Below are 26,945 nucleotides of genomic sequence, written 5' to 3' on the forward strand. Positions count from 1 at the left end.
CCACCATGGAGCCACAAACCCAGTTCACACTTCCAACCCTTTTTAATTTTTTATTTGGAGACAGGGCCTCACTCAATTGCCATGGCTGAAACTTGGGATCATTCTGCTTCTGCTTCAACTGTCTGAGTTGCTGGAATTACAAGGCATGAGCTACTATGTTCCCTTAAAAGAATAATTTAATGCAAACCTTTTTCCTTCAGAAAGCTCAAATCCATTTTTAAAAATATTATTAAGAAAAAAAAACAAGCAATATACAGTATCTATGGCACATGCCTGTAATCCTAGTGAATCTGGAGGCTGAAACTAGAGAATCACAAATTGGAGACCAGTCTCATTCAGTAACTTAGCAAGGCCCTCAGCAAGTTAGTGAGACCCTGTCTCAAAAATAAATAAAAAGGTCTGGAGATGTGGCTCATTAGTAAGTGTCCCTGGGCTAAATCCCCTGTATCCACCCCCTACTAAGAGGCTCTGGCTAATAAGGAGGTTAAAATTCATTCAGAAATGACAAATACCAGTATGTCATAAAAAATGTAACATGAAATGAGAAACAAAAGTCTATGCAGTTTAAACCAGATTGTGGCAGTATAAACTAAGTACTTAAGTTTTCAGGAGAACTGTTAACCAGAGAAGACTTCCTAGAAAAATAAGTTTTAAGAAATATTTGTGTTAGGGCTAGGGATGTAGCTCAGTTGGCAGAGTGCCTGCCTGACATGCACAAGGCCCTGGGTTCAATCCCCAGCACCAACACACACACAAAAAAAAAAAAGGAAAAAAAATTAAAAAGAAATATTCGTGTTGTTTTGTTTTTGCAGTGCTGGGTCCTTACATGTGGTAGACTAGCAGTATTACTGAGCAACACCCCCAGAACTTAAGCAAAATTTAAAATTGTATTTTCAACATGGTAAAAACTTTTTAATTTTTAAATTCTATTGTTTTCCCTGTGTGTGTGTTTGTGGTACAGGGTATAGAACCCAGAATCCAGGGCCTGTGCATGTTAATTAAGCACTGTGACACTAAGCTACATCCCCCTGACTCTCCAAAATTCTAAAAAGTGTATCGTGATAGGTAATCCCTCTTATTCTTCATTTCCTTTTCCCTAGTTTTTCGCTCCAGGAGAAAAGCAAAGCTACCAGTTATGCATGTCTTTCCAGCAGGAGTCAAGATATTGAAGACAAGGGAGGACTTTTATATATTTTATATTTGTAGCCTCGACAGAGGGCCAACTTGCTATATGTTTTCCCAAATGCGTTCTCTTCAACGTATTGAGTTGTTGAGCTCTGAACAGGGTCTTAAATCACCTTTCGTAAATTGTACCAATTTTTAAATCTCCACTTATTTCCTTTTCCCTTTCTGGGTTGGGATGTCCTCCAGCCAGTTGTTCCCTGATTGGCTGCTCCAATTGGATTGCCTCTCCAATGGGGGAGGGGAAGCACCACCACTCCCGCTCTTTTAGGGGGAGAAACCGTTGAGTCTTTTGAAGTGTAGTCACCTTACCGCCTTAACTTGTGCGTTTAGTAATTAGGGAGTTGAAAAGTGCCCCTCTGTTGGCCTTGAAGGCCTTACTCCAGTCGTCTTTTTGTGGTTTTTTTCCTGCAGCAGGAGAATGTTACTTCAGATTTCTCTCTGCAGTTTGAGTATTTCTGCTGTGTCCTTTCTACACAACTCCCATCCCACCCAGTGGAGATGTGCTTTCCTTTCCTCTGGGACTACTACCATATATGAACCCCAGATCTCCACACCACAATTTTCCCTAGTCTGTTGGCTATTTTGGTGGGTGGAGTTGCTGTCGGGAGGAGTTAGCTCGGCCAGGGGTACTGTGGCTGGGCGAGATCTGGCCAGCCGTTTGGTCCTCAGGTTGGGCGGCACTTCGGGACCGAAGCGGCGTTTCCGCTACGGTGGTGTAGGAGACCCCTCGGGCCGCCAGGCTGGAGAGGATAGCACAGCGCAGCTGGCTGGGGGAGCCGAGAGGCCTGCGCGCGGGGTTGCGGTGTCGGGGCCTTTGGGCCACCCGCGCGGGGCCGCGGGCGCTGCGGCCGGGGGCAGCCTGCGCGGCGAGGCGCCCCGCCGCCGGGCCCAGGACCGCCGCCAGGGAGCGCTGCGGGCTCCCGCTCGCCCGCCCCCCGGTAGGCGGGGCCGCGCTCTCCCCGCAGCCGCCGCAGCAGCCGCCGCCTGGGCCGCCCCGTGTCCCCGGTGGAGCCACCGCCGCCGCCGCCGGGATCTCGATGCGGACGGAGCCCGGGCCGGGCCATGGGGATCCTCAGCATCACGGACCAGGTCAGCCCTCCAGCCCTTCCCTGCTTCCTCCTTCCAGGGTCAGGCGCCACCACCACGCGAGCCCGGGGATGTGCGGCCTAGGCTGGGCCCGAGACCCGGGCTCCCGCGGCTCCCACCCCGCCCCACGCTGCGCTCCCCTTAACCGAGCTGGTGTCCTTGGGGGCCTGGCGACCTGCGGAGACACCGCGGGAAATCCGCTGCAGCCAGGACCCCCAGAGCAGAGCCCCTCCAGCGACGCCCCCCTCCAACATAGGTGCTCCCCCACCCCCCCAGTTCCGTTCCGGCTCCGGCCCGCTGCCTGAATGCCGGTTCTCCCTGCAGCCGCCCCTGGTCCAGGCCATCTTTAGCCGAGATGTGGAGGAAGTGCGTTCCCTCCTCTCGCAGAAGGAGAACATCAATGTACTGGTGAGTTGGGAGCAGGGAGGATGGCAAGCCCGGAATCCGGCCTTCGGTGTTCTGGACCCCTCCCCAGTGGGGCGGCTCCGTATCTTCTCTGCTCTGATGAGGCTACAGCAATTCTCACCCTGGGATCCTGCTCTGCATTTGGGGTTAGAGAACAGGTCAAGATTGGAGCATTGATCAGCAGGGATGGGGATGCCTGAAACGGTGTTCTCTTCCGAACCATCGGGGTCTGCAGCGCCCCCACCCCTCCTGGAAATAGGAGGTTTCTCGGCCCGTGGCCCTGACTCCACCCTCCCAAGGTTCATGCCTTTGAGTCAGTACTGTGATATAGGACGCAGCAGAACCTTTGGGAAGAGACTGTGGGGAAGGGCCTAAATCTCTGAGACTCGAATTGAGGCCCTCGATACTTCCTCGCCACAGCGGCTCCTCTTTTTCTGCTTTTCCAGGACCAAGAGAGGCGAACCCCATTGCATGCTGCTGCCTACGTAGGTGATGTCCCCATCCTCCAGTTGCTACTGATGTCAGGTGAAAGTGTGGAGCTGGAAGGTGTGGCATCTAGGGAGGGGAGTAGAGGGGAGGAGTCTTTTTTCATATTCAAGGATTGATCTCTGGTGCTTGGTCCAGATGAGGGTCCAGTTCCATCCAGATTCACTAGCCAGATCCCTGGTTTCCTTCCTCCTTACCTCCTATCAAAATGGGAAACTGTATCCCTATAGGTGCTAATGTCAATGCTAAGGACACACTGTGGCTGACCCCTCTTCATCGTGCTGCTGCCTCCCGAAATGAGGTATGAGCTTCCCACTTTCTTTTACCCTTCCAAAAAGAAGGAGTGGACTAAAGGTGGAGCTTAAGGGTCGAGAGCCTCAGTTCTTTTGCCCTACATGCTTTTCTACCCCAGGTAGGGAGGAGACCAGAACTTGGCTCCTCCCTTCTACCCCTAGAACTGGCTGTAAGGGGGGCTGAGTGCTGCCAGCTGATGTGACGTCAGAAAGAGCTTAACACTGGGCTGGCAGACTGCGGGGCCCTGCTGCCAGGCCTGAATGACTCATCCCTCCCTGGGGGGCCACCTTGAGTCTGATCCCCTTCTAGGCACGAGATTTCTTTCCTTGTGATGGGGGATGGGGATAGTGCTCTGTTGCCTCTCAAGCAGCATGAAAGTTGCCTGCAGAGCTGCTAAACATAACTTCATCAGTGGGTCCTGTACCATAGTGCCATCAATACTGAAGACAGGGAAAAGGAGATCTCCACTTGAATTCTCCATCACTTCCTTGCCTCCAGCCACTATGGGGAGAGGCTGAAGTCAATGGGAATGAAGTGGGTAGTGATTAGGAGGGACATTTTAGTGTGGGTTTTGGAGAGAAACTAGTATCTGTTTGCTTACTGAGGTGTGGAAATTATTTTGGTGCCTATGGAAAGGCTGAGGAGTGTTTGGGCCATTGATGTAAAAGGAGCATTTATTTTTCCTGGAGTAGTGAGGGGATTTGGATGTGGAGCTACATGTGTGGATTTGTGTGGGGTGGATGTATGTGTGAATGAAGGTTTTCAGGGACTTGGCTGGAGAGACTTGATGAAGAGGAAGGTGTCCCTGTTTTCCTCAGGAAGGTAAGGATGATTTTTAATCTCTAAGGAGATCCAGGAGATGGGAAGTAGGTGTAGAGAGGCTAGGAATGTTGGGAAAATGAGAAGGGACTGTGTTGGGGATATGGGACCTATATGCCATGCTGACCTATTCCTCCTTTTGCTTACTCTTGTTTTATCTCCTGTTTCCCTTCTATCTTGTCTCTTATTCCCTGCCCCTTCACAGAAGGTGCTGGGGCTACTGCTGGCACATTCAGCAGATGTGAATGCCCGGGACAAGCTGTGGCAGACACCATTGCATGTGGCTGCTGCCAACCGTGCCACCAAGTGTGCTGAGGCTCTGGCACCCCTGTTGAGCAGTCTCAATGTGGCTGACAGGAGTGGGCGCAGTGCTCTGCACCATGCAGTGCATAGTGGGCATCTTGAGGTGAGAACTGGGACTACTCCATGCCCAGGCTTCCCTTCCTACTTACCTCTCCCTGCTTCTGGGCCATTAGGCCTGGGAGAGAAGCAACCCAGATAGTTATATAAACACTTGGGCTCAAGCTGCCAACTGAAAGGTTGTACTAGATTGAAATCCTTTTTTTTTTTTTGTCTTTGTTTTGAGGGTTAAACCCAGGGCCTCACGTATGCTTGGCAAGTGCTCTACCACTGAGCTACACACTCAGCCCCTAGATTGAAACTTTTTTTTTGGTGATGCTGGGGGTTGAACCAAGGGCCTTGTGCATGCAAGGCAAATACTCTATCAACTGAGCTATATCCTCAGCCCTAGATTGAAACTCGTTGGTACTGGGGATTGAACTCAGGGGTATTCGACCACTGAGCCATATCCCCAGCCCGATTTTGTATTTTATTTAGAGACAGGGTCTCACTGAGTTGTTTAGTTCCTCACCATTGCTGAGGTTGGCTTTGAACTCGCAATCTTCCTGACTCAAGTGTCCCGAGCCTCTGGGATTATAGGCATGCACCACAATACCCGAATTCCCTAGATTGAACTCTTGACTTGGACTTCTGGAGGTTGTTAAACCATCTAAAGTTGCATGGAAAATACTTTTATGTATGACTTTTTCTGGTGAGAGAAAACATATTTTGACACATTTTCAAAGACTTGTAAGAATTTGATAACCACCAGAATACCTGAAGAGATTCCCTAAAATTCAAAGTTGAGTTTCCCTCAAACTTCTAACCCTATATGGTGTCTCCTCCTTACTTCCTGCACCCATTGTTCCCTCTAGTCCTCTAGATTGTTCTAGGCTATCCCCACCTATTCTTGAGATGAGAGACTTTTGCCCTTAGGTAGGTTGTGGGCATAAACTTGGCTCTGTGTCTTTTATATCCTGATACAGACGGTGAACCTGCTCCTCAACAAAGGAGCCAGCCTGAATGTCTGTGACAAAAAGGAACGGCAGCCTCTGCACTGGGCAGCTTTTCTGGGTGAGAGAGAATACATAATTCCTTTAGAATACATAATTCCTCTAGAATTCTTAGGGAAAGAATATGGGGTTTATAGTCTGGAAAGGGAACCTTAGGGTCTGCCCTCCACTTCCTTGAGAATATCCTCTCTTCCTAGGGCATTTGGAGGTCCTGAAGCTGCTGGTGGCACGTGGAGCAGACCTCGGCTGTAAGGACCGCAAGGGCTATGGGCTGCTCCACACAGCTGCAGCCAGTGGCCAGATTGAAGTGGTGAAGTACCTGCTCCGGATGGGGGCTGAGGTCAGGGTGCTGAGTTTTGGGGCTGGGAACTAAGGGCAGGGAGTTGAAAGTCAGAGTCTGTTCTGAAGATAGGAAGATGTTGGGATAGTTCACATGGTTTTAGGAGGTTGGGAGGATGTAGTGAGAGGATCTGAATAAAATTATGTAATTGTGCCTTCATTCTTTTGGGTCAGAAACTTGAGGTTACTAGGCAGTTGGATCTCTGGAACTCTAGGCTATATGTGCCACTCTACTTTGTTTAAAATGGATACATGTCTTACCCTCACTTCTGGAAATCCAGATCGATGAGCCCAACGCTTTTGGAAACACAGCTTTGCACATTGCCTGCTACCTGGGCCAGGATGCTGTGGCTATTGAGCTGGTGAATGCAGGAGCCAATGTCAACCAGCCGAATGACAAGGGCTTCACACCACTGCATGTGGCTGCAGTTTCCACTAATGGCGCTCTCTGCTTGGAGCTGTTGGTCAACAATGGGGCAGATGTCAACTACCAGGTGCTTGAAGGGATGAGGCTTAGACCAGTGGGGAGAGGAAGCTGGTTCTCGGGGGTCCTGACCATATTTGTATTGCTCTTCTGGGGACTTGATCACTTGCCTTTTGGGGTGAACTGCCCACTCAAGAGAATGTGGACTGAGGAAATGCCATATGACCCCTCCATTCTTGAGAAGAGTCCTTTGGAAGGGCAAACAGGACATTCTCTGTGCTTTGCATTGGAAAAAAAAAAAAAAAAAAAAAACTTGCTATGTTTCCACAGAGCAAAGAAGGGAAAAGTCCTCTGCATATGGCTGCCATCCATGGCCGTTTCACGAGATCCCAGATCCTTATTCAAAATGGTATGGGCCCAGACTTTGTGCTTTCTTTTCCTTTTCTAAGGAACTCATCTCTAGAAACCCCCGACCTTCTTTTTTCCTCCTATTCCATCTTCCAGTTAGGATAGGCCCTTGAAATTTATTCCTGCATAGTCTCCTAAGACTGACGAACAAAACAACATGTAGAACATTAGCCTGGACCAACAAATAATAAGCACTTCTATGGTACTGGTAAGAGTGGTCTTAAGACTGAGGTCTGCCTGAGTTTGTATGTGTGTATCCCCATTTCAGGTAGTGAGATTGATTGTGCTGACAAATTTGGGAACACGCCACTGCATGTGGCTGCTCGCTATGGACACGAGCTGCTCATTAGCACTCTCATGACCAATGGCGCGGATACTGCCCGGTGAGTCAGGGCCCTGACCCCATCTTTGGGCCACTTCAAATCTAAACATACTGCTCACATCAGATATGGAGGCATACAGATGCTTGCCAGAAGGAAACCTGGGGAACCTCCTACCCTGATTCCTAGGATCATGGTGGTGGTGGGCCACAAAAAAGATTTGTAAACTGGATATGGTGACATGTGCCTGTAATTCTAGATACTCAGAAGGTTGAAACTGGATCACACAGTCCAGGCCAGCCTGAGCAAGTTAGACAGACCACGTGTCGAGAAAATAAAAAGGGCTGGGGATGGAGTTCAGTGGCAGAGTGTAGCATGTGCAAGGCTGATGTTCAATCCCTAGTACTGTGGAAAATAAGAAAAGAGGTCTGTAACTGGTACCTTGACCTAGGGACTGAGTCCCTCAATTTCTTCCTAGGCGCGGCATCCACGACATGTTCCCCCTGCACTTAGCTGTTCTCTTTGGATTCTCTGACTGTTGCCGGAAGCTTCTTTCTTCAGGTATGTGCAGACAGGTTGGGACTGGGCAAGTGGCTGGAGAAGAAGAGGCCTCTCCGCTGTTCCGTGTTCTTTGATTCAGTGTGTGGCTGTTCTGCTCCTCCAGGTCAGCTGTATAGCATTGTGTCTTCACTCAGCAACGAGCATGTGCTTTCAGCTGGGTTTGACATCAATACACCTGACAACCTTGGCCGCACCTGTCTTCATGCTGCTGCTTCTGGAGGGTGCGTTCTGTTTCTTTCCCAGCCTTCAGAAGAGAGTGAGCAAGGGTCTGGGCCTCCCACTGCTTCCCAGCTCTATTCCTCTCTCACAGTGAGGGCAGTTTCTACAGCAAAAGCTGATCACTTCCCCCTTCTGAGCCCCTCCCTGGGTCTGTTGCAGATCTTTTTCCTGTTGTCTTCCTTTTAGGAATGTTGAATGTCTTAATTTGTTGTTGAGCAGTGGAGCTGACCTGAGGAGGAGAGATAAATTTGGAAGGTAAGCTAATATACATCGTATAGATGCATGGAGTATCTGAGAGTGATGTGAGGGTTGTGGGGGGACTGTGGGATAGTGTTGTAAATGCAAAGTAACTTTTGGCTGCACATCTGGTTGCATTTGGATCCCCCCCTCATTCCTTCATCCTTTCTCCAGGACCCCACTGCACTATGCAGCCGCCAATGGTAGCTACCAATGTGCAGTGACACTGGTGACTGCTGGGGCAGGCGTCAATGAGGCTGATTGTAAAGGCTGCTCTCCCCTCCACTACGCTGCTGCCTCTGACACTTACCGGAGGTGAGGCTCCTAGTTTGGCCCTTTCCAATCCCATGTACCTCCCTGTGCCACCCCCAGCTTCTTTACTCTGTTTTCCATAGAGCGGAACCCCACACTGCTTCCAGCCATGATGCTGAAGAGGACGAGCCACTGAAGGAGTCCCGCAGGAAGGAGGCCTTCTTGTGAGTAGCAGAGACCCTGGGATGTACTTAGTGCCAGCCCTGCCCCATTATTCTCCCCTTCACTCTGCATCTCTACCAACATGCTGCTGCAGCCCCTATTATCCCATTGGTCAGTCAGCAACAAGTGTGGAGCACTCTGGGTTTAGGTGAAGTCAAAATATGAGAGGTGGCACATTGCTTATAATCCCAGCGGCTCAGGAGACTGAGACAGGAGGATTGCAAGTTCAAAGCCAGACTCATCAAAAACAAGGCACTAAGCAACTCAGTGAGACTGTCTCTAAATAAAATACAAAACAGGGCTGGGATTGTGGTTGAGTGCCCCTGAGTTCAACCCCTGGGAGACGTACACACTCACCCCCCCCCCACACACACAAATATATGAGAGGTAACTCTTCTCAAGGAATGGAAGGACTTCTTGAGAAGAATGGGAAAGCTAACTACACAAAGTCATTTGCTTATTCAACAAGCCTTAATTGAATATTAGAATATTTACTTACTAGGTTACTGGGTATTAAGGATAAGTGATGATTTTTTTTTTTTTGGCAGTGTTGGGATCAAAACCCAGAGCCCTGCTCATGCTAGGCAAGCGTTCTGTCACAGAGCTACACCTCTAGTTGGTATAAGGATCAAAGATAAATTACTGGGGCTGGGGTTGTAGCTCAGTGATAGAGCACTTGCCTAGCATGTATGAGGCACTGGGTTCCATACTTAGCACCATATAAAAGTAAATAAATAAAATAAAGGTATTGTGTCCATCTACAGCTAAAAAAATATTAAACAAACAAAAAAAATTATTTGCCAGGTATAGTGGTAGATACCTGTAATCCCAGTGGCTCAGGAAGCTGAAGCAGGAGGATTACAAATTCAAAGCCAAATTTAGCAGTTTGCCCTAAGTAACTAAATAAGATATATAAAGGGTTGGGGATGTGGCTTAGTGCTAATGCTAATCATCTGAAAAAATAAATAGAAAAAGGACACTTGTACTTATTAATGTTAGAGGTTAATAATGGGTAAAACTAGATATGGAGTATATGAAAACTCCGTATTATCCTCACAGTGTTTTTGTAAATCTAAGACTGTTCTAAAATAAAAAGTTTATTTTTTTTTTTTTAAAAAAAAGGGCTCTAAGCTGAGCACGATGGTGCATACCTGTAATCCCAGTGGTTTAGGAGGCTGAGACAGGAGGATCGTGAGTTCAAAGCCAGCCTCACCAAAAGTGAGGCACTAAGCAACTCAATGAGACCCTGTCTCTAAATAAATACAAAATAGGACTAGGGATGTGGCTTAGTGTTAAGTGCCCCGTGTTCAATTCCTAGTACCAAAAAAGTAGGGGGAGCGCTAAAATCTAGGAGGCTTAGCTCATAGTGAACTTTGACAAACTTCTTTTTTTTTTTTTTTTTTTAATTTTTTTTTTAATATTTATTTATTTATTTCTTTAGTTCTCGGCGGACACAACATCTTTGTTGGTATGTGGTGCTGAGGATCGAACCCGGGCCGCACGCATGCCAGGCTAGCGCGCTACTGCTTGAGCCACATCCCCAGCCCTTTGACAAATTTCTTAACTTCACTGTGCCTCAGTTTCCTTAATCATAGTAGTGATAAAAATAGTATCTAACTTTGAGGATCATTATGAGATTTAAACACACATGCTTAGCATAGTACTTGACACGTTGTGCTAAATTGCTTATTATTACTCTTGCAAGTAAAGTATAAGAAGGGTGCCAAGGGAATTCAGAGGAGGAGGCAAGTAATAGGGAGGTTGGGAAGGCTTTACAGAGGAGAGAAGCTGAGTTTGGTTGCTTTGGATTTCTTCAGATAGGCTAGGAGGAGCAGGCCTTCTTACAAAGTGTTTTAACTGGGTGAGGTGGTGAATGCCTGTTATCCCAGTATCTCAGGAGACTGAGACAGGAGGATCCAGAGTTCAAAGCCAGGGCTGGGGATGTGGCTCAAGCAGTAGCGCGCTCGCCTGGCATGCGTGCGGCCCAGGTTCGATCCCCAGCACCACATACAAACAAAGATGTTGTGTCCGCTGATAATTAAAAAATAAAATGTTAAAAATTCTCTCGGGGCTGGGGATGTGGCTCAAGCGGTAGCGTGCCCGCCTGGCATGCCTGCGGCCTGGGTTCGATCCTCAGCACCACATACAAAGATATGGTGTCCGCCGAAAACTAGAAAATAAATATTTTATTTAAAAAAAAAAATTCTTTCTCTCTCTCTCCCTCTCTCACTCTCTCTTAAAAAAAAAAAAAAAAAGAGTTCAAAGCCAGCCTCACCAAAAGTGAGGCACTGAGCAACTCAGTGTTACCGTTTCTAAATAAAATACAAAACAGGGCTGGGGATGTGGCTCAGTAGTCGAGTGACACTGAGTTTAATCACCCAGTACCAAAAAAGGGTGGGGGCTAACAAGCCTGGAGGCAAGGCAAGCCTGTTGGCCAGCAGAAGGCTAGTAGCTGAATAGTGTGCCAAGGTTCTCCAGTAGACTATCCAGAAGATGAAGGAGGGCATTGAAGTCAGTGTCCTGGGGAAGACTTTGTTAAAAAAGTGGGTATGGAGCTAGGATTGAAGATTGAACAGGATTAGAGAGCTCATGTAGAGCAGAGGGTGTCCTATGTGTCTCCCTTGCCCCTCTCCTCTGCCCCCACCAGAACTGTGCCCCAGGTTAGGCTGACCCTGCCTCACAATCTACTCCTGGCTCTACAGCTGTCTGGAGTTCTTACTGGATAATGGTGCAGACCCCTCCCTGCGGGACAGGCAGGGCTACACAGCTGTGCACTATGCAGCCGCCTATGGCAACAGACAGAACCTCGAACTGGTATGTATGGAGACCAGGGCACACAGTCTGTCTTTGGGTTTGTGGTTCTGAAACCAAGGGGCGGTTGAATCAGATGTGGTCTACAGGTCACCCCTATGAGTGTGGGCAGGTGGCAATATCTTGGGAATTCCAGAATCTCAGCACCTGCTTTCCTGTCCATTCCAGCTCTTAGAAATGTCCTTTAACTGCCTGGAGGATGTGGAGAGCACCATTCCAGTCAGCCCTTTGCACTTAGCTGTGAGTCCCATGTCTTTTCCTCTTGTCTTCCTTGTCCTTTCCTGCCCCCAGGCTCAAACAAGGGTCCTAGCACTTGTGACTCCATCCTTGCTTCTGCCTTCTTGTGGGGATTTGGCAAGCCGAGGATGGGCACAGTGCAGTGAAGATACCTGAGGGGCCCAAGGAGCTTGTGGAGGACTAATGCCTGGAGCCTCTGTCCCAGGGGCCCCAACAGCTATATCCATTGGTTACTATGCGCCACTCTAGGCCTACAACGGTCACTGTGAAGCCCTGAAGACACTCGCTGAGACGCTGGTGAATCTGGATGTAAGGGACCACAAGGGCCGGACCGCGCTCTTCCTGGCTACTGAGCGAGGCTCTACTGAGTGTGTGGAGGTGCTTACAGCCCATGGCGCCTCTGCCCTCATCAAGGAGCGCAAGCGCAAGTGGACGCCCCTACACGCTGCTGGTTAGTACCAACTTTGGGCTGCTGTTCTCCCCTTGTCATGCCAAATCCCTCCTGAACAGAGTTAGGACTGACAGTGGGATAGGACAAGTAGGATGAAAACTTAAAAATCCTGATTGGTAGCTTCCTACACTGGAAATTTCTCCCTGTTACAGGCTTTCCCATAACCTCAACCCTTGAGTCCATTAGGCTAACCTAGCCTCCCTCTTTCCTGATGCTGTCCTGACACAGGCTGCCTTTTCTCTTAGCTGCCTCTGGCCACACTGATTCCCTGCACTTGCTGATCGACAGTGGGGAACGTGCTGACATCACAGATGTCATGGATGCCTATGGACAGTGAGTGTGGGCAAGGGAAGGGTGCAGGTTTTCCCATCCTTGCTGGACCCTCACCCTTTCTCCTGTTCTTTCTGTAGAACCCCACTAATGCTGGCTATCATGAATGGCCACGTGGACTGTGTACATCTGCTGCTAGAGAAAGGATCCACAGCTGATGCTGCTGACCTCCGGGGCCGCACAGCCCTACACCGTGGGGTGAGTGAGCTTATTAAAAACAGGCCTCAATGCAGGGAAAATAGGAATTGCTGCAGCAGGCACAAGACAGTCTAGGAGGCAGGCCAGTATTTTGTGCCTGGGATATCACTGGGCCTGCTATGTTTGCTCTGGGATGAGTACCTGACATCCCCATTTGATTTTCCTGGTGACCTTGCCTTGTCATCACATGCAGTCACATGCTCACTACCCAGACATGCCCATTGCTGGCCTTGTCCCATTGGGTAGTGATGCCATCACCCAGATCTTTTCCACAATCACTTGTTCTAAAACTGCCTCCTCTCCCCCAAGATTCTTTTTTCTTGAAATGGTGTTTCCCTCTGTTGTCTAGGCCTCCCTCAAACTTCTGGGCTCAAGTGAGCCTTGCCTCAGCTTCCCAAGTAGCTGGGACTACAGGCGTGCCTGGTTTTCCCACAAGATTCTTTAATCCCTCATTCTCCTTACTCTCCATTTGGTCTTTCATTCCAGAGCTTCAGGATTAATTTTGACCATTTTGCCTGTTGGCAGAGAATCAGGAAGGGATAGGTTGATCCCTACATTTAGAATCCTTGTTGTAGAAACAGCAGAGCCCTGGAAGTGGTTCTTATTACTGGCCAGCCCCCATTGACTGAGCAGTAGAAAGGGAATGGTTCCTTGCTCTAATTCTCACCCATGTTCCCATAGGCAGTGACTGGCTGTGAGGACTGCCTGGCTGCCCTGCTGGACCATGATGCATTTGTGCTGTGCCGAGACTTTAAGGGACGCACACCCATTCACCTGGCTTCAGCCTGTGGCCACACTGCAGTACTGCGTACCCTGCTACAGGCTGCCCTTTCCACAGACCCCTTAGATGCTGGGGTGGATTACAGCGGATACTCGCCCATGCACTGGGCCTCCTACACTGGTATGGGTGGGGCCTTTGGCAGGTGTAGGAGTATATGTTGGATATAGAGAAGAAAGGTGGTTTGTGGGAGGGGACCTGGATTAGTGGGTCAGAAACAGAGAGGACAAGACAAGTGGAGAGACCTTGCCATTTCTCCCCATTGCCACGCTTTCCTATTCCTACCCAGGACATGAAGATTGTCTGGAGTTGTTACTTGAACACAGCCCGTTCTCATACCTAGAGGGAAACCCCTTCACTCCTTTGCACTGTGCAGTGTAAGTCCCTTCCTCTGTGTCAGTCTTATCTCAGGGTGCTCTGACCTGGGCTTAGGGCAGGAAGTTCATTGGCCTTGTCCTTCCTGATGATTCCTCCTCCCTCTCCCCCAGAATTAATAACCAGGACAGCACCACAGAGATGCTGCTGGGAGCTCTGGGTGCCAAGATTGTGAACAGCCGAGACGCCAAAGGACGGTGAGTGATGGAAGGCTTGGGGAGAAGCCTGAGCTGCAACTGGCTTCCGTGTTCTACCCAGACAGAAGAGCCTTCCTTATTTCATTCTACCCTGGCCCCCCAGGACCCCCCTTCACGCCGCTGCCTTCGCGGACAATGTCTCTGGTCTCCGGATGCTGCTACAGCATCAAGCCGAGGTGAACGCCACTGACCACACTGGCCGCACTGCGCTCATGACGGCGGCTGAGAACGGGCAGACCGCTGCTGTGGGTGTGTAGGGGCCAGCTATGGAAGAGAGGCACTCCTAAGGGTGTTTGTAGGATGGGGCAGCCCTACCTGTGAGGACTGATTTAGACTGGGTTCAGAATGCAGGAGTATGCCTTTGGATGTCTCACCCACTGTGGGTGGGAAGCAAAGTATATGTAGCTAGGAGGGTGGAAAGTTGGGGTGATGGCTGTCCTGGAGGGAGGCATCAATCCCTCTGTCCCATTTCTGTTGTAGAATTTCTGCTATATCGTGGGAAGGCAGACCTGACTGTGCTAGATGAGAACAAGAACACTGCCCTCCACCTGGCTTGTAGCAAGGTATTGCCTAGAGTTGGGTCTGGGGTTGCATAAGGATCAGAGCTTGATGCAGGGGACAGGTCTTTTTTATTTTTTGGGTTTTTTTTTGGTACTGGGAATTGAACTCAGGGGTACTTTACCACTGAGCTACATCCCCAACCCTTTTAAATTTTTATTTTAAGATAGGATGTCACTGGGCTGGCACTGTAGCTCAGCTAGTAGAATGCTTGCCTAGCATGTGTGAGGCACTGGGTTCTATCCTCAGCACCACATAAAAATAAAATAAAGGTGGGGCTGGGGATGTGGCTCAAGCGGTAGCATGCTCGCCTGGCATGCGTGCGGCCCGGGTTCGATCCTCAGCACCACATACAAACAAAGATGTGTCCACCGAAAAAACTAAAAAATAAATATTAAAAAATTCTCTCTCTCTCTCTCTCAAAATAAATAAATAAAATAGAGGTATTGTGTCCATCTACTATAAAAAAATTAAAAAATTTAAAAAAAAAAGATAGGATGTCACTAAGTTGCTGAGCCTTGAACTTTTGATCCTCCTGTCTCAGCCTCCTGAATCTCTGGGATTATAGGCATGCACGACCAAGCTGGGCAAGGAGGGGCAGGTCTTGATTGCAGAGAGGTCTACAGTAGAAGTCAGGATTGTCCAACCCATATGACTTGACAGCTGCTTGTCTGCCTGCCACCCTCTCCACCTTTTACCCTATTGCCTGTCATGCTTCCACCTCACAAGTCTCCACTCTCTGTTCCTTTCCTTCAGGGGCATGAGAAATGTGCCCTCATGATCCTGGCAGAAACCCAAGACCTTGGCCTTATCAATGCTACCAACAGTGCGCTGCAGATGTAAGTGCCTGGCTGGGGGAGGCAGGTGGGTGAAGATGGAAGCCCCAGGTTATAGGGAGCTCCCAATATTTCTGTGGTGTCCATGTTGCCCGCCTGTAACTGGCAGGGCAGCTCGGATTCCTGCGGATTTCATGTGCTTCCTTTTTCTTTCCTTTATTCCAAGGCCACTCCACATTGCTGCCCGGAATGGTTTAGCTTCTGTGGTGCAGGCCCTGCTGAGTCGTGGGGCCACAGTGCTGGCTGTGGATGAAGAAGGTGGGTGGGGTTTGGAGTCCCCTGTCTTTCCTGGGTTTGGGATCAGGGACATTCTTCAGGAGGTGACTTCTTAACTTTGCTATAAATGAGATTTTCTTCCCAAGGGAACTCTTGAGAACAGGGACCCAACACCAGTACTCTGAGTCTCAAGAGTGAAGTCTGATGGAATCAGGTGGAGCCAGCAGTTGGAAAGATCTCCCACATACCCTGGGCTTCTGACCCCATGCTCTACCATTTACCCCACACTCAGAATCTGCCTGTCAGCCCCCATGGCCCTCACCTCCCTTGATTGCTGACCATTCTAGCCTGCCTTGGCTCCATTCCACAGATGAGAACTCAGGGTCCAGGGGCAGGTAGATGGAGATCCAGGGATACAGAATCCTGTGCTTCAGTTTTCCCTCTTGGCCCTGCAGGTCACACCCCAGCACTGGCCTGTGCCCCCAACAAAGATGTGGCAGACTGCCTGGCCTTGATCCTTTCCACCATGAAGCCTTTCCCACCCAAGGACGCCGTTAGTCCTTTCAGCTTCAGCCTGCTCAAGAACTGCGGCATCGCAGCCGCCAAGACGGTGGGTGGCTGCGGTGCCCTGCCCCACGGGGCCTCCTGTCCCTACAGCCAGGAGCGGCACGGCGCCATTGGGTTAGATGGCTGCTACTCTGAGTAGCTCCTCCAGTGTACCTTCCCCTGCCGGTGGCTTATCTTATTCTATTTATTTAGAAAAAGTCTAAACATTTAGGGCACTTTAAAGGAGAACACGACTGGGTGGTGGGGCAGAGGGAAAGGAAGCACTGGGGAGCACCTGCTCACCCCTTTGCCACACCATCCTGGCCTGGCAGGGGTCTGGGACTGACAGGGAGCACCCCGGACCCTTGGTACCCCCAGGGCAATCCCTTCTGCCAAGTGTCCCAAAATGATTGCTAAATGCCTGGCTCCCCCTCTTTCACTCCATCTCTCAGTTCTCCCTTTCTGCTGCCAGCTCCCCACTCTTCCCTCTGACTCTCCTTTCTGTGTTCACCTTCCCCCTGCCACTACTGCCAGGCAGACCCTTCCTCTTCTTTCGTACCCATCACTGCCTCCCTGCTCGGCCGGCCCCTCCATCCCTGCAGCAGTGAGAAGCCTTAATTTCTGGTACTGTGTGAGCACTCTGGGGGTGTCTCCCTCCCCCTTCAGGGGCAGCTAGAGGATGAGGGGGGAGGGTATTTAGCACTGGGGCCTGGAGCTTTTCCCCTACTCTGTACCCTACCACCCCTAAAGTTCAAATGCAAAACACTTGAAGCAGCAACTACTGTACCTGGGCCCCAATCCTGCACTCTCCCCTGGCTCCTCATATGCAAATCAAGGGCTGGTTCTGCCCCCACAGCCTGCCCCCTCCTCTCCTCCCATTTCTGGCCTGGCCCCCTAACCACGCACTTTAACCTTGCTTCTTTCTTTTCACTTCTTTTGGGAGAGCGGAGCCTGTGGCCATTCCTTCCCTGGCCCTTCTCTCCTTGAACTTTGAGGCTTGTCATGAATTTTTAAGTAAGCATTTTATCTTTTAGGGGAAGAAACAAATTTATTTCCTGCCCATTTCAAAACCACAACCCTAGTATGTCCTCCATGTTTCAGGCATGTGCTTGCATGTGTGTGGAGGGAGGGACTGTGTTCTTCCTCCTCTGCCCCCAATCCCAGAGTTCCTTTATGCCCCCTGTCTGCCTCCATCTCCTGTCACATCTGAGAGTAATCGCTACCCCGGTCACTCCTGATCTGAAGCCAAAGATGGTGGGAGGGGCAGAGCAGACTAGGGACTGTGGCCATGAGTTGGAGAAGCAGGCCTCCCTCCTGTGAGGAGGAAGCTCGTAAGGAGAGAATGACAGGTTGATACTGAGGCTTGGTCTCCTGCCTTCCCAGCAGGGGGAAAGATGGAATTGAGTTGGGGGCTGCACTTATAAGACTCCTAGAAGGTGCACCCCAGAAGCCAAACTGGGCTGGAGTGAGGAGGGGGCAGTTTTCTCTCTAAATGTAGCATTGAATCTGGCCCTGGTCCCTTCAGATGCCCTGTCCATCCGTCTGCTAGGTAAGTCTCTGCATAGTTGGACCCACTCCTGTAGCCCAGTGTTCCCTTCCTCACACTCAATACCTCAGCCAGGGGCCAAGACACAGAACTTGAATAGAGGTCCTGCCCCGCTACCCACTCACACAGTGCATCCTTGCCCAGTTTGGCTGTCATCAGTATTGTCCCTCGAGAACTGGACAGGCTTCGTTTACACAGTACAGGGTCTCCCCTAGGGAATCCCTCATCCACCTTCCCCATTCAAGCTTGCTTTATTCACAATCTTACCCATTTTTCAGTTGTGTCCCCTGAATGTCTTGCCACCTTTGCCAAGGGTGGGCTAAGGGGAGAGGGGCTGTCCCAGGGATCCCTCTCTCCCCACAGATACCCTTAACCTTACCTCATGCTGGTTCCCTGAAGCCTGGGGTGTTTGTCCAAGTCCTTAATTTTATTCATGATCCCTATTATTCCCCTTCTCTTTTGTGTCTTGCTTCCCCCAACCCTCAGATCCTAAACCATTTCAAGGCTTCCAAATGACCATTATTGGTGAGAAGGATTGTGCAGCTTTTAGTTTTTATTTTTGTTTTCAAAGCCAAAGGGCCTTGTGATGCCCCTCTTGCCCACCTCCCTTCATACCCTGTCCTCCCCTATACGACAATCAATGTGACCTCTCTTAAGGGCTGCTGCCCCCACCCCAACCTTGCTGGTTCTGCAAAGCTTGCCCCCTAACTTCAATTCTCTCTCCTGAAATCTTCCCATTCCACCCCCTCCCTCTCATTTTGGTGCTGGGAATTAGGTGGTGGGGGGCACAGGGAGCAGGGAGATGGGTCCTATGGGGAAGACTTGGGGTATCAGTCGTGTTCTCCTTTATCAATGCTTGGCGATGACAGGAAGAATCTGAGTATTTGTCAGGAGCCCCATTGTTTTGTTTTGCTAGATGAGATTTCTGGTGGCTGTGTGTTTCCTGCTGCCCCTCGGCACACTGTCAGCAGTGCTGGGGGGGGGTGGCAGGAAGTCCTCTGTCCCTCCTCATGTGGCTGTGAGGAGGCCTGGAGGGCAAGCAGCCTCCTCTCCTTATGCCAAAGGAAATCCTGCACCCCAGCCCGAGTTCCCTAGTCCCTAGTGTTTTTTGAAGCATTTTGACCATTCTCATGGCCACTGCATATTTATTTTAATGTTAAGATTTTTTTGACTTAAACGGGTGTGGAGAAGTAAAATAGGCAGAATGCCCCCCAATCTAAAGGGGGTAGGGTGGGGGAGGAAGTATCTCCTTCTCTTTACCCTCCCTTCTCCCCTCCCCCTCTCCCCACCACAGCTCTAAAGCACTTGCTTCAAGTAATAAGCACTTTTGTGAAAAGGCCTATTTTAAGTGAGGACCCTGGGAGCAGCCCCAGGTCCCAGCAAAGGAGATGGAGCGAGGGCTACACAGGAGACAGATGTGTGAATCAGAGGGCGATGTGAAAAAAGCCAGCTTTTAGTTTCTGATTTTGGGGGGATGTTTCTGATTGGGCGGTGGCTTTGGTAGGGTTGTGTTCTATCCTTCAGAAAAACACATGGCACAAACTATAGGTCCCTGGAAGGACCAACAGACCTGGGTCACTGCCACTGTCCAACTGAGACTGATGGGCCACCTCCCCCACCCGTGGCCCCCTGAGCCATAGGACTGCTGAGAACCACTGAATGTACAGCCCAGGTTGGGGTGGGGAGCAGCCCTGGGGGGAGGGGGCTTCTCCTTTTGTTTGGTGCTGTGGGGGTGGGAGAGATGAGACTGAGGGACTGCCACCCCCACGTAGATGTGTGTTCCTTGGGGTGGAGGGGCTAAGGAGGGTCTGCCTCCCTCTCCAACCCCAGCCATGGCCCCTCTTCCTTTCTCACCCCTATCCGTTTTGACTGTAAGTCCAGCTCACCTTTGCCTTCAATATGTAACCAAAGGAAAACTCAATACTGTTTCCACCGCTGTCTGCCCACCTGAGCACCTTCTTACTCCCTGGACCTAGAAGGGGAGAAGAGGCTGGTGGTAGGATGGGTGGGGCCAGAGTGAACGGTTCTACAACTGTACCCCCAAACCTTCTCCGCGGTCTTAGAAGGGGTCCTGAGAGGCGGGGTGGGACAGGCTGGCGGGGCTGGGAGTAGGCACACTCTGTATCTTATGCACATGAGTGTTTCTTTGTTGAAATGACTCCAGTGACTATGCTCCAGTGGGGTGGCCCCTTCCTCCTTCCCTCTCAGCCATTTCTCACCCTCTCCCCACACCCAGTGTTCATCCCTTGCCTCCCCTTCCCACCGCAAAGGAAAATAGCCTTACAGACCCTAGCCCAGAAACCCTACTCCTGGGGCAAGCCAGTATGGGCCCCCATCCCGCCAAGTTTGAACCCTACCTTTTAAGAGGAGGGATAAGGAGCAAAGCAGCCCCTTCCCCTCTAATTGTGGTGGCTCCAGCCTTCCGCAGCCTTGACCCAGGTTGGACAAGGGCGGAGGTAAGGAATCTTTGAGGACCAAGCCCAGTGGTCTGGGAAGAGGGAGGTAGAGAGGGAAGGGTCTGACTTGAGGACTCCCTCCTCCTGACCCAACCCCTAGAGAAGCGACCAAATCCCAGAGATGGGAGGGAGCTGGGGTGGGGAGGGTCTGCTCTTTGAATTACTTGAAGGTACTGACTCCGAGGCTGCTGTTGCCCACATAGGTGTGAGGGGGACACTGTCACTGCATTTGGGAGGGCAGAGGGTGGCGGGTGACGAGAGGATCTGCCCTCGGCCCTCGCTTACTCCTGCTAGGCCCTTTTCCTGGGGAGTCCAGAAGTCTGACTGCCCCAGGGAATGCGGGGAGAGCCTTCCCTCCCGTCTCCATCCTCACTCTGGGCACCCCCTCCAATTGCACTAAAGTAGCTGTTGTGCCAGTCTTACCCCACACCAGGGTGGGGCTCTGCTTCCAGTCTTTCCCCACCACCTCCACTCCCATCCCGGACAATCTCCTTGTTCTGCTTGTATTCCTGGATAGCTCAGCTTTGTATGTGTGTGTTTGGGGGTGGGGGTGGGTCCTGGCTGGAGTGGGTTTGGCAGGGGTTTGGGAAGGGCTAGGGGAAAGATGGAGGATGAAGTCTCCTACCCCCTTCTCCAATTCCGAGCCACAGAAGCTTGGGAGGGAGGGTGCCTACTCTCGCTGCCGTGTGTCTTGCAGATGTGCCAAAATGGGGGTGGGTGGGAGGGGAGGGTGCCTGGCAGAGCAGCCCCCAGGGTGGCTCTCTCAAAGCAATACAGTTCCCCTGCCTGGGGGACGGCAAGACAGGGGAGAGGGTTGGGATGGGAACCTGGGGGTTCCCCATGTACAGCTGTGTATATTCAGGGGTGTTCTCTGTCTGGTACCCACTGTGGGCATCTATGTGTGTGTGAACTTCCCCTTTCCCATGCCCTGCATGACCTGTGATGCTGCAGACACCACCATCCTGTGTGCAGGTGTGTGTTGGGGGGCACAGAAGGGCATGTTCCATGTCCTGTTGCACCCTCCACCCTGTGACCCATGTACTCGGTTGTAGGAAGTAAAGAGAACTGAGCACAATTCACTGGATTCTAGTTGAATCTTTCTCTAAGCAATTTTCCCATTCCTGCCCTTCTCCCTGCCCCGGATCCACCTGTGGTGCTAGTGTTGGGGTCGGGGGTGTTTAATGCTGATGGGCAGCAATAAAGGGCAGATCTGCCCAAATGCCTGCATCCCCAGGGTGCTGAGGGCAGCAGGAAAAAGTGGGGACCTCGGTGCATTTTGCCCCACCCCTCCCCCTCTTCCCTGGGCTAAAGCACAATGCTCTCCCTGAAGATTGATGCACCCTGCACCTCCCCAGGCCCTACTCATGTCCTCCCCCAACCTGCTTTGAGCCCTCCCACCACACCCTGGTTTTTCTATGCTGTTTTGGTGCAAGTACAACTGTCGTAGTCATGGCTTTGGGATGGGTTCTGTTTATTAAAATCCTATTGCTCCTACTGGCCCTGTGTCCCGCCTCCATTCCTGTGGTTGGGGGGAAGGAAGGGCAATCTGGACCCCTTGCCCCTGGCCCCCATCAGCCATCAGGGACCAGGGGCAAGAGCTGCTCCTCCAACAGGGCTATGGTAAGCATGAGGCTGCCCCCCAGCAGCAGCCCCAGCCCCTGCAGTAGCACATGGAGAGTAGGCAGGGGCTCTGGAGGACGAAGCAGGGCTGGCAGCTGAAAGAAAAGAAGAATGTCATGATTCTGACCTCTTAATTCAAGAGGAAGGGTATCTAGTCCCTGCCAGAACACTTTCTTGTGTCTCAGATTCTGGCAGACCTGTGGAGCAACACCCTCCAGGATCTGGTGGTAGAAGTCAGAGAGACTGATGCTTCCCTTTCCTCCACACCCATCTCCCCACTTCCCTTGATTTCTCTGCTGTTCCCCACACCTCTCACCATGTCCACAAGGGCCACATAGAGGAAGACCCCAGCAGTGATCCCAAACACCCAGGGAGTGAGGGGGATAGGGCCCAAGCTGAGCCCCACCCCAAGTGCTGCACCCCCAAGACCCAGGGCTCCAGACACAAGACTCAGCAGCAGCAGCCTCCGAAAGGACAGCCCTGCCTGGAGCAGCATTGCAAAGTCACCTGTTGGGGAGAGAGGATAGAATAGGAGGGAATAAGCCAGCGCTGCCCCTCACCTGTGTTGCCCGCCAGCTTCCAAGTTCTACCCCTTGGAGGCTACTCCTCTTGAGAGCCCACCCCACCCTCCTGGGCCATTCCTACCCAGTTCATGGGGCAGCTCATGGCAGAAGACTGCTAGGGTAGTGCTGAGGCCACTGGAGAAGCCATCGGAGAAGGCAGCACCTGGGGTTAGCAGGATTGGAAGTTGGCCCAGAAGTCTCCTTGGGGGTCGGTGCCTGTGTGTGTCTGTCATTCTCTCATCTCCCCCCACCTTCCCCGGTAGCCATCTTCTGGCCACAGCTGATAACTACGAATCCTGAACTACCCTAGGACCAGCCTCCCCACACCATTCCCTCTTCTGTCACCTATGGCCAGCCCATCGGTGAGGTTGTGTAGACCGTCTCCTAGAAGGACCATCCATGTGATGTTGGCACTGCTGCCACCCTGGTGCCTGTGACTGTGGCTTTGGTGCCCAGGGAGGGCTGGTGTTGGTGAGGACTGGCTGTTCTGCTCCCTCTGGTCCTGAGCCCCTGTCTCTGCAGGAAGAAGGACAAGTGTTGGTAGCTGCAAGTGAGACTGCCTGATGGAGCCTACTGCTCATTTTCTCTTCTAGTCACCTGGAGCTGCCTGTAGGGGCCGAAGGGCCATCCCACTGCCATCCTCGGGGTCCAAGTTTGGTGTTTCGAGGTCCCTTTTTCGCCTGCAGCATCTCTGAAATAGGATTGTATCCCTCCTGGTGGAGGAGGCAGCAGAACTGGGGGATAAGGGGAAGCCAGGCCACCAGGTGGGAAAAGTAACACCTGGTTCCACTTCTGGCACCTGGGGGTGTTTTTTGGCCTCTATTCTCTTCCCAAATTGGCACCTCCCTCTGTTTCTTGTTGACTTGAACTTAGGAGAGGAGGCCATTTGGCCAGAAGTCCTGGATCTGCTAGGAAACCCCTACCCATTCTTGGCAGACAGGTCCTGCACAGTTAGGCAAATATCCAAAATCCAGAGGCACATGCTGCCCCTCACCTCCTGGCTTGTTTGGCCAGTTCCTGGCTAGGACTGTCATCTTGACAGGAGGAAGAGAAAAGGGTGTCACTCACTGGCTGGAGACCTCTGTTCCGCAAAAGCCCCAGTGTGTTCTCCAGTGTGAAGAGCAGGAAGAGGCCTCCAAGCACCGATATCCCTGGACCCAGGTCCTCCTCTGGTTGCCCGCTAGGTCCTGTGTGTTGCCCTCCTTTTGCCTGAGAGAGAGGAAGTTAGGGCAGACCTGGAAGCACCTATATCAAATAGCATCTCCCTCCCTTCTGGAAGGCAGCTGTGGGCTGAAGCCAGATGTGGGGGAGTGGGACGTGTAAACTGACAGAAGGGGGAGGGGATGTCCTATGGCCAAGAATGAAGGCTGGCTGTCATTGATCAGGGATATAAGGAAGGGGCTTCACGTACATGTGGCAGCAGGTGTAGCAGTGCATCCCCACAAAGAGTGCCCACGGCCAGGGCCCCCAGGAAGCCCAGCAGAGGCTGCAATAGACGAGGTCCCAGGAGCCGTAGCAGCAGCAGGGAGAGGGGAGTAGGGAGGCTGAGCAACAGGACTGCCAGGGCACTATGAAGCAGGGCTGGGGAGAATCAGGGGCTGAAGTTAGGCCAGGGCTGGACCACAGGCAATGTGGGGCCCCAGCGAATCCCCTTCCTTTGCATGGGGTCTACTCCCTACTAGGGCTCAGGGTACCCCACCCCACTCTCACCCACTGACCAGAAAGTAGATTCCCTGGAGGTGCTGGGGCTGGGACTTGGATGCACACACGGCTGTCGATCTGATAAAGCAGGGCTGGGCACAGCAGAGCAAACTGATGGGGGGTCAGAGGGGCAGCAGGGCTCAGTCCAAAATTGACCAGCAGCTGGGAGCCATTCAGACACTGGGCATTGAGGAGAGGGTCATACCTTAGGGAGACACTCGTAACTGACTCATATCTTTACATCTGTCCTTCCATTGCATGAACTACTGGGTCTCTTCTAGGGTCCCCTTTGCTCAGATTGGCAGGTACACCAGGGACTGAGGACAAGGGTACTTATAATCAATATTCGTTAATTACTAGTGAATATTCAATCCAGTGCAAATATTCAATTTGATACAAAGTAGGTGCTAGTGAATACTGCCATCCTCTCCCCAAAGCTCCTGATTATTCTTTTTCTTTTCTTTTTTTTTTTTTTGGTACCAGGAATTGAACCTAGGGACACTTAACAGCTGAGCCACATTCCCAAGCCTTTTCATTATTTATTTATTTATTTATTTAGGTACTGGAGATTTAACCCAGGGGTACTCAACCACTGAGCCACATCTCCAGCCCTTTTTATATTTTATTTATATATAGGATTTCGCTATGTTGCTGAGGCTGATTTTGAACTCGTGATCCTCCTGCTTCAGCCTCTCGTTGAGATAGTGGGATTACAGGTGTACACCTCTGTGCCTGGCTTAATTTTTTGTTTTGAGACAGGGTCTCACTATGTTGCTTAGGGCCTTACTAAGCTGCTGAGGCTGGACTTGAATTTGCAATCCTCCTGCCTCAGCCTCCTGAGTTGCTGAGATTACGGGTGTGTGCCACCATGTCCAGCAAGCTCTGGTAATTATTGGTTTGGTGATGGACCTGATTGGACAACTAGAGCCCTCCGTGCCAGAATCCTAGAAGGGAAAAGAATCTGAAATGTGAAAGTAGGTGTTTGTGGCACATGGCTATAATCCCAGCTATTTGGGAGGCTTAGTCAGGAGAATCAAAAGTTTGTCTTGACCAACCTCACCTCAGCAACTTAGTGAGATCCCATCAAAATAAAAAAGGACTAGGGACATAGTGAAATGGTAAAGCACCGCTGAGTTAGGTCCCCAGTACCAAAAAATAAGAGAGGAAAAAAAAATCTGAAATGCCATCTAACTTCCCTCTCAAAGACCCTGTCACATATTCACATGTTCATTCAGCCTGGGCTTGAATGCTTCCTGTAATGGGGCTCTTATTGGGCCTGTGTCAAGGTTAGGTAACTTCATCTGCCTTTTGGGGTATATGGAACAGTGGAGTAAGTTTTTTGTCTCTCTAGATAGAGACAGCCATCCACTCCCTGCAAGACTCCTCTCTAGATAACCATACCCAGATCCTGCACTGAGCTGCTTCTCTAGATTCTCTACTTTGCTAAATGTGGCCCCTAAACTGGGTCTTAGAGTTCTGGGTGTGTGCTCACCTGTCTGAGCACAGACAGAATAACTTCTACTACTGGATAACATATCCTAAAACCACATTACCACATTAGGATTTTCTCTCTGTCTCTTTTCTTTTTGAAAGAAAAGGGTCTTGTGTGCATTAGGCAAGGGCTCTACCACTATGCTGTACTCCAAGCCTCCAGAGATTTTTTTTTTTTTAATATTTATTTCAGTTCTCGGCGGACACAACATCTTTGTTGGTATGTGGTGCTGGGGATCGAACCCGGGCCGCACGCATGCCAGGCGAGCGCGCTACCGCCTGAGCCACATTCCCAGCCCAAGAGATTTTTATTTTTTTAAATAACTATTAAATTACTGACCCTAAACATTTCAGGCTACCTAATCCTGTGGTTCCTTACCCATCTCTAGAAACCATCAAACTCACATCCTCATTCAGATGATCGGCCAATGAATGATCCAGTAGTAGAAGCCTGTGAAAGAGGCCCAGGCCCGAGGGGGCTGGCCCACGGGGTAGGTGGGGGGCTTTGGACTCTTCTAAGTCACTCCACCCTGAGGGACCCAGTGGCATCTCTGCCCAGACATCCATGCTCAGCTCAGGGTCCTGTGGCCTGGAATGGATGGGACAGCAAATCAGATTCTCTGCCTTGAGAGTTTCTCAGGGTCCTTAGGGGAAGGGAAGGCCAGCCACTGGCTGGAGTTCCTGGGACTCAGAAACCTAAGGCATATCAGTCCTGAGGAAATCTGGGCACTCTCACTTTATAGGGAGGCTCAAGAATGAGAGCTGCTGGGGAGGGGAAAAGCCAGAAATGCTATAAATTGGGAGCAAAATAAATCTGAAGACATTGAGTAGTGGGTCTAAGAATAAGGAATTTGAGGGCATAGGGATTTGGAAGAGGCAAGAACGCAATGAGAATACTAAGGAGTTGGGTTCCAAATAATTTGTAATTCCAGGGATCCATTCAAGGAAGCCAGCACTAGGCAACTGGAGATTGATCTAAGCACTGAGAAGAGCTGAGATGTAGCATTTTGGGGTGGACAGAGGGGTTAGTACCTGTGTGTGAAATTGTCTTCAGCTGGGAGTGCAGCTGGACCAGTTGGAAGCCCATGATGTCCCAGGCGGAGCCCCTGAACTCGGCCCAGCCCCAGGCTATGAAGAAGCCGGGCCAGGCCCCCTGCTGTCAGCGTCCCATTCTCTCCGTACTGGCCAAACAGCTGGGCCAGGTAGTGATTCTGCTCCTGCTCAGCAGGGCCCAGGTTGGGGACTGAACCCCCTACCCAGCCTAAGATCAACCCTACACATAGGCCAGCCAGCAGAAAACACACTGGGGCCCCCATCATTGAAAGGAATTAGAGCTCTGATTCTGGCTTCTATTCCATCTGGAACATCCTTAGGATTGTGCCCTAAAAGAACAAGAAGGAAGGGATCAAGGCTGCTTCTCTGCTCT

General features: G+C 50.9%; 2 protein-coding genes across 4 annotated transcripts; one reads left to right on the plus strand and one right to left on the minus strand.

Moving 5' to 3' along the window:
• The first annotated feature begins 2,107 nt into the window (after positions 1 to 2,107).
• Ankrd52 (ankyrin repeat domain 52) lies at positions 2,108 to 21,638 on the plus strand. 2 transcript variants are annotated; one of them, XM_040280469.2, is made up of 28 exons: positions 2,108 to 2,274; positions 2,548 to 2,679; positions 3,123 to 3,201; positions 3,393 to 3,463; positions 4,481 to 4,681; positions 5,601 to 5,688; positions 5,825 to 5,967; positions 6,248 to 6,460; positions 6,721 to 6,799; positions 7,067 to 7,181; positions 7,597 to 7,679; positions 7,783 to 7,900; positions 8,085 to 8,153; positions 8,310 to 8,450; positions 8,531 to 8,611; positions 11,312 to 11,423; positions 11,589 to 11,660; positions 11,907 to 12,108; positions 12,354 to 12,441; positions 12,519 to 12,636; positions 13,318 to 13,537; positions 13,704 to 13,791; positions 13,903 to 13,986; positions 14,090 to 14,235; positions 14,467 to 14,549; positions 15,301 to 15,383; positions 15,547 to 15,638; positions 16,052 to 21,638. In XM_040280469.2, the coding sequence occupies exons 1-28, from the start codon at positions 2,248 to 2,250 to the stop codon at positions 16,300 to 16,302; spliced, it is 3,279 nt and encodes a 1,092-aa protein (XP_040136403.1). In that variant the 5' UTR covers positions 2,108 to 2,247; the 3' UTR covers positions 16,303 to 21,638. The 2 variants fall into 2 exon arrangements, with proteins under 2 accessions (XP_040136403.1, XP_005335685.1); XM_005335628.3 differs by having other exon boundaries at positions 2,109 to 2,274; positions 2,596 to 2,679.
• Positions 21,599 to 26,840, minus strand: Slc39a5 (solute carrier family 39 member 5). Of its 2 annotated transcripts, none has more exons than XM_078053329.1 (10): positions 26,552 to 26,840; positions 25,925 to 26,108; positions 24,046 to 24,139; positions 23,739 to 23,908; positions 23,396 to 23,536; positions 22,925 to 23,018; positions 22,673 to 22,843; positions 22,410 to 22,490; positions 22,081 to 22,271; positions 21,599 to 21,859 (listed from the first exon to the last, which is right to left on the minus strand). In XM_078053329.1, exons 1-10 carry the CDS (start codon positions 26,836 to 26,838, stop codon positions 21,716 to 21,718), a joined length of 1,557 nt encoding a protein of 518 aa, XP_077909455.1. In that variant the 5' UTR covers positions 26,839 to 26,840; the 3' UTR covers positions 21,599 to 21,715. The 2 variants fall into 2 exon arrangements, with proteins under 2 accessions (XP_077909455.1, XP_040136406.1); XM_040280472.2 differs by having other exon boundaries at positions 24,046 to 24,208.
• Between the last annotated feature and the right edge of the window lie 105 nt (positions 26,841 to 26,945).

This window comes from Ictidomys tridecemlineatus, chromosome 6 (genome assembly GCF_052094955.1).
Source record: "Ictidomys tridecemlineatus isolate mIctTri1 chromosome 6, mIctTri1.hap1, whole genome shotgun sequence".
In the NCBI taxonomy this organism is placed as follows: domain Eukaryota; kingdom Metazoa; phylum Chordata; class Mammalia; order Rodentia; family Sciuridae; genus Ictidomys; species Ictidomys tridecemlineatus.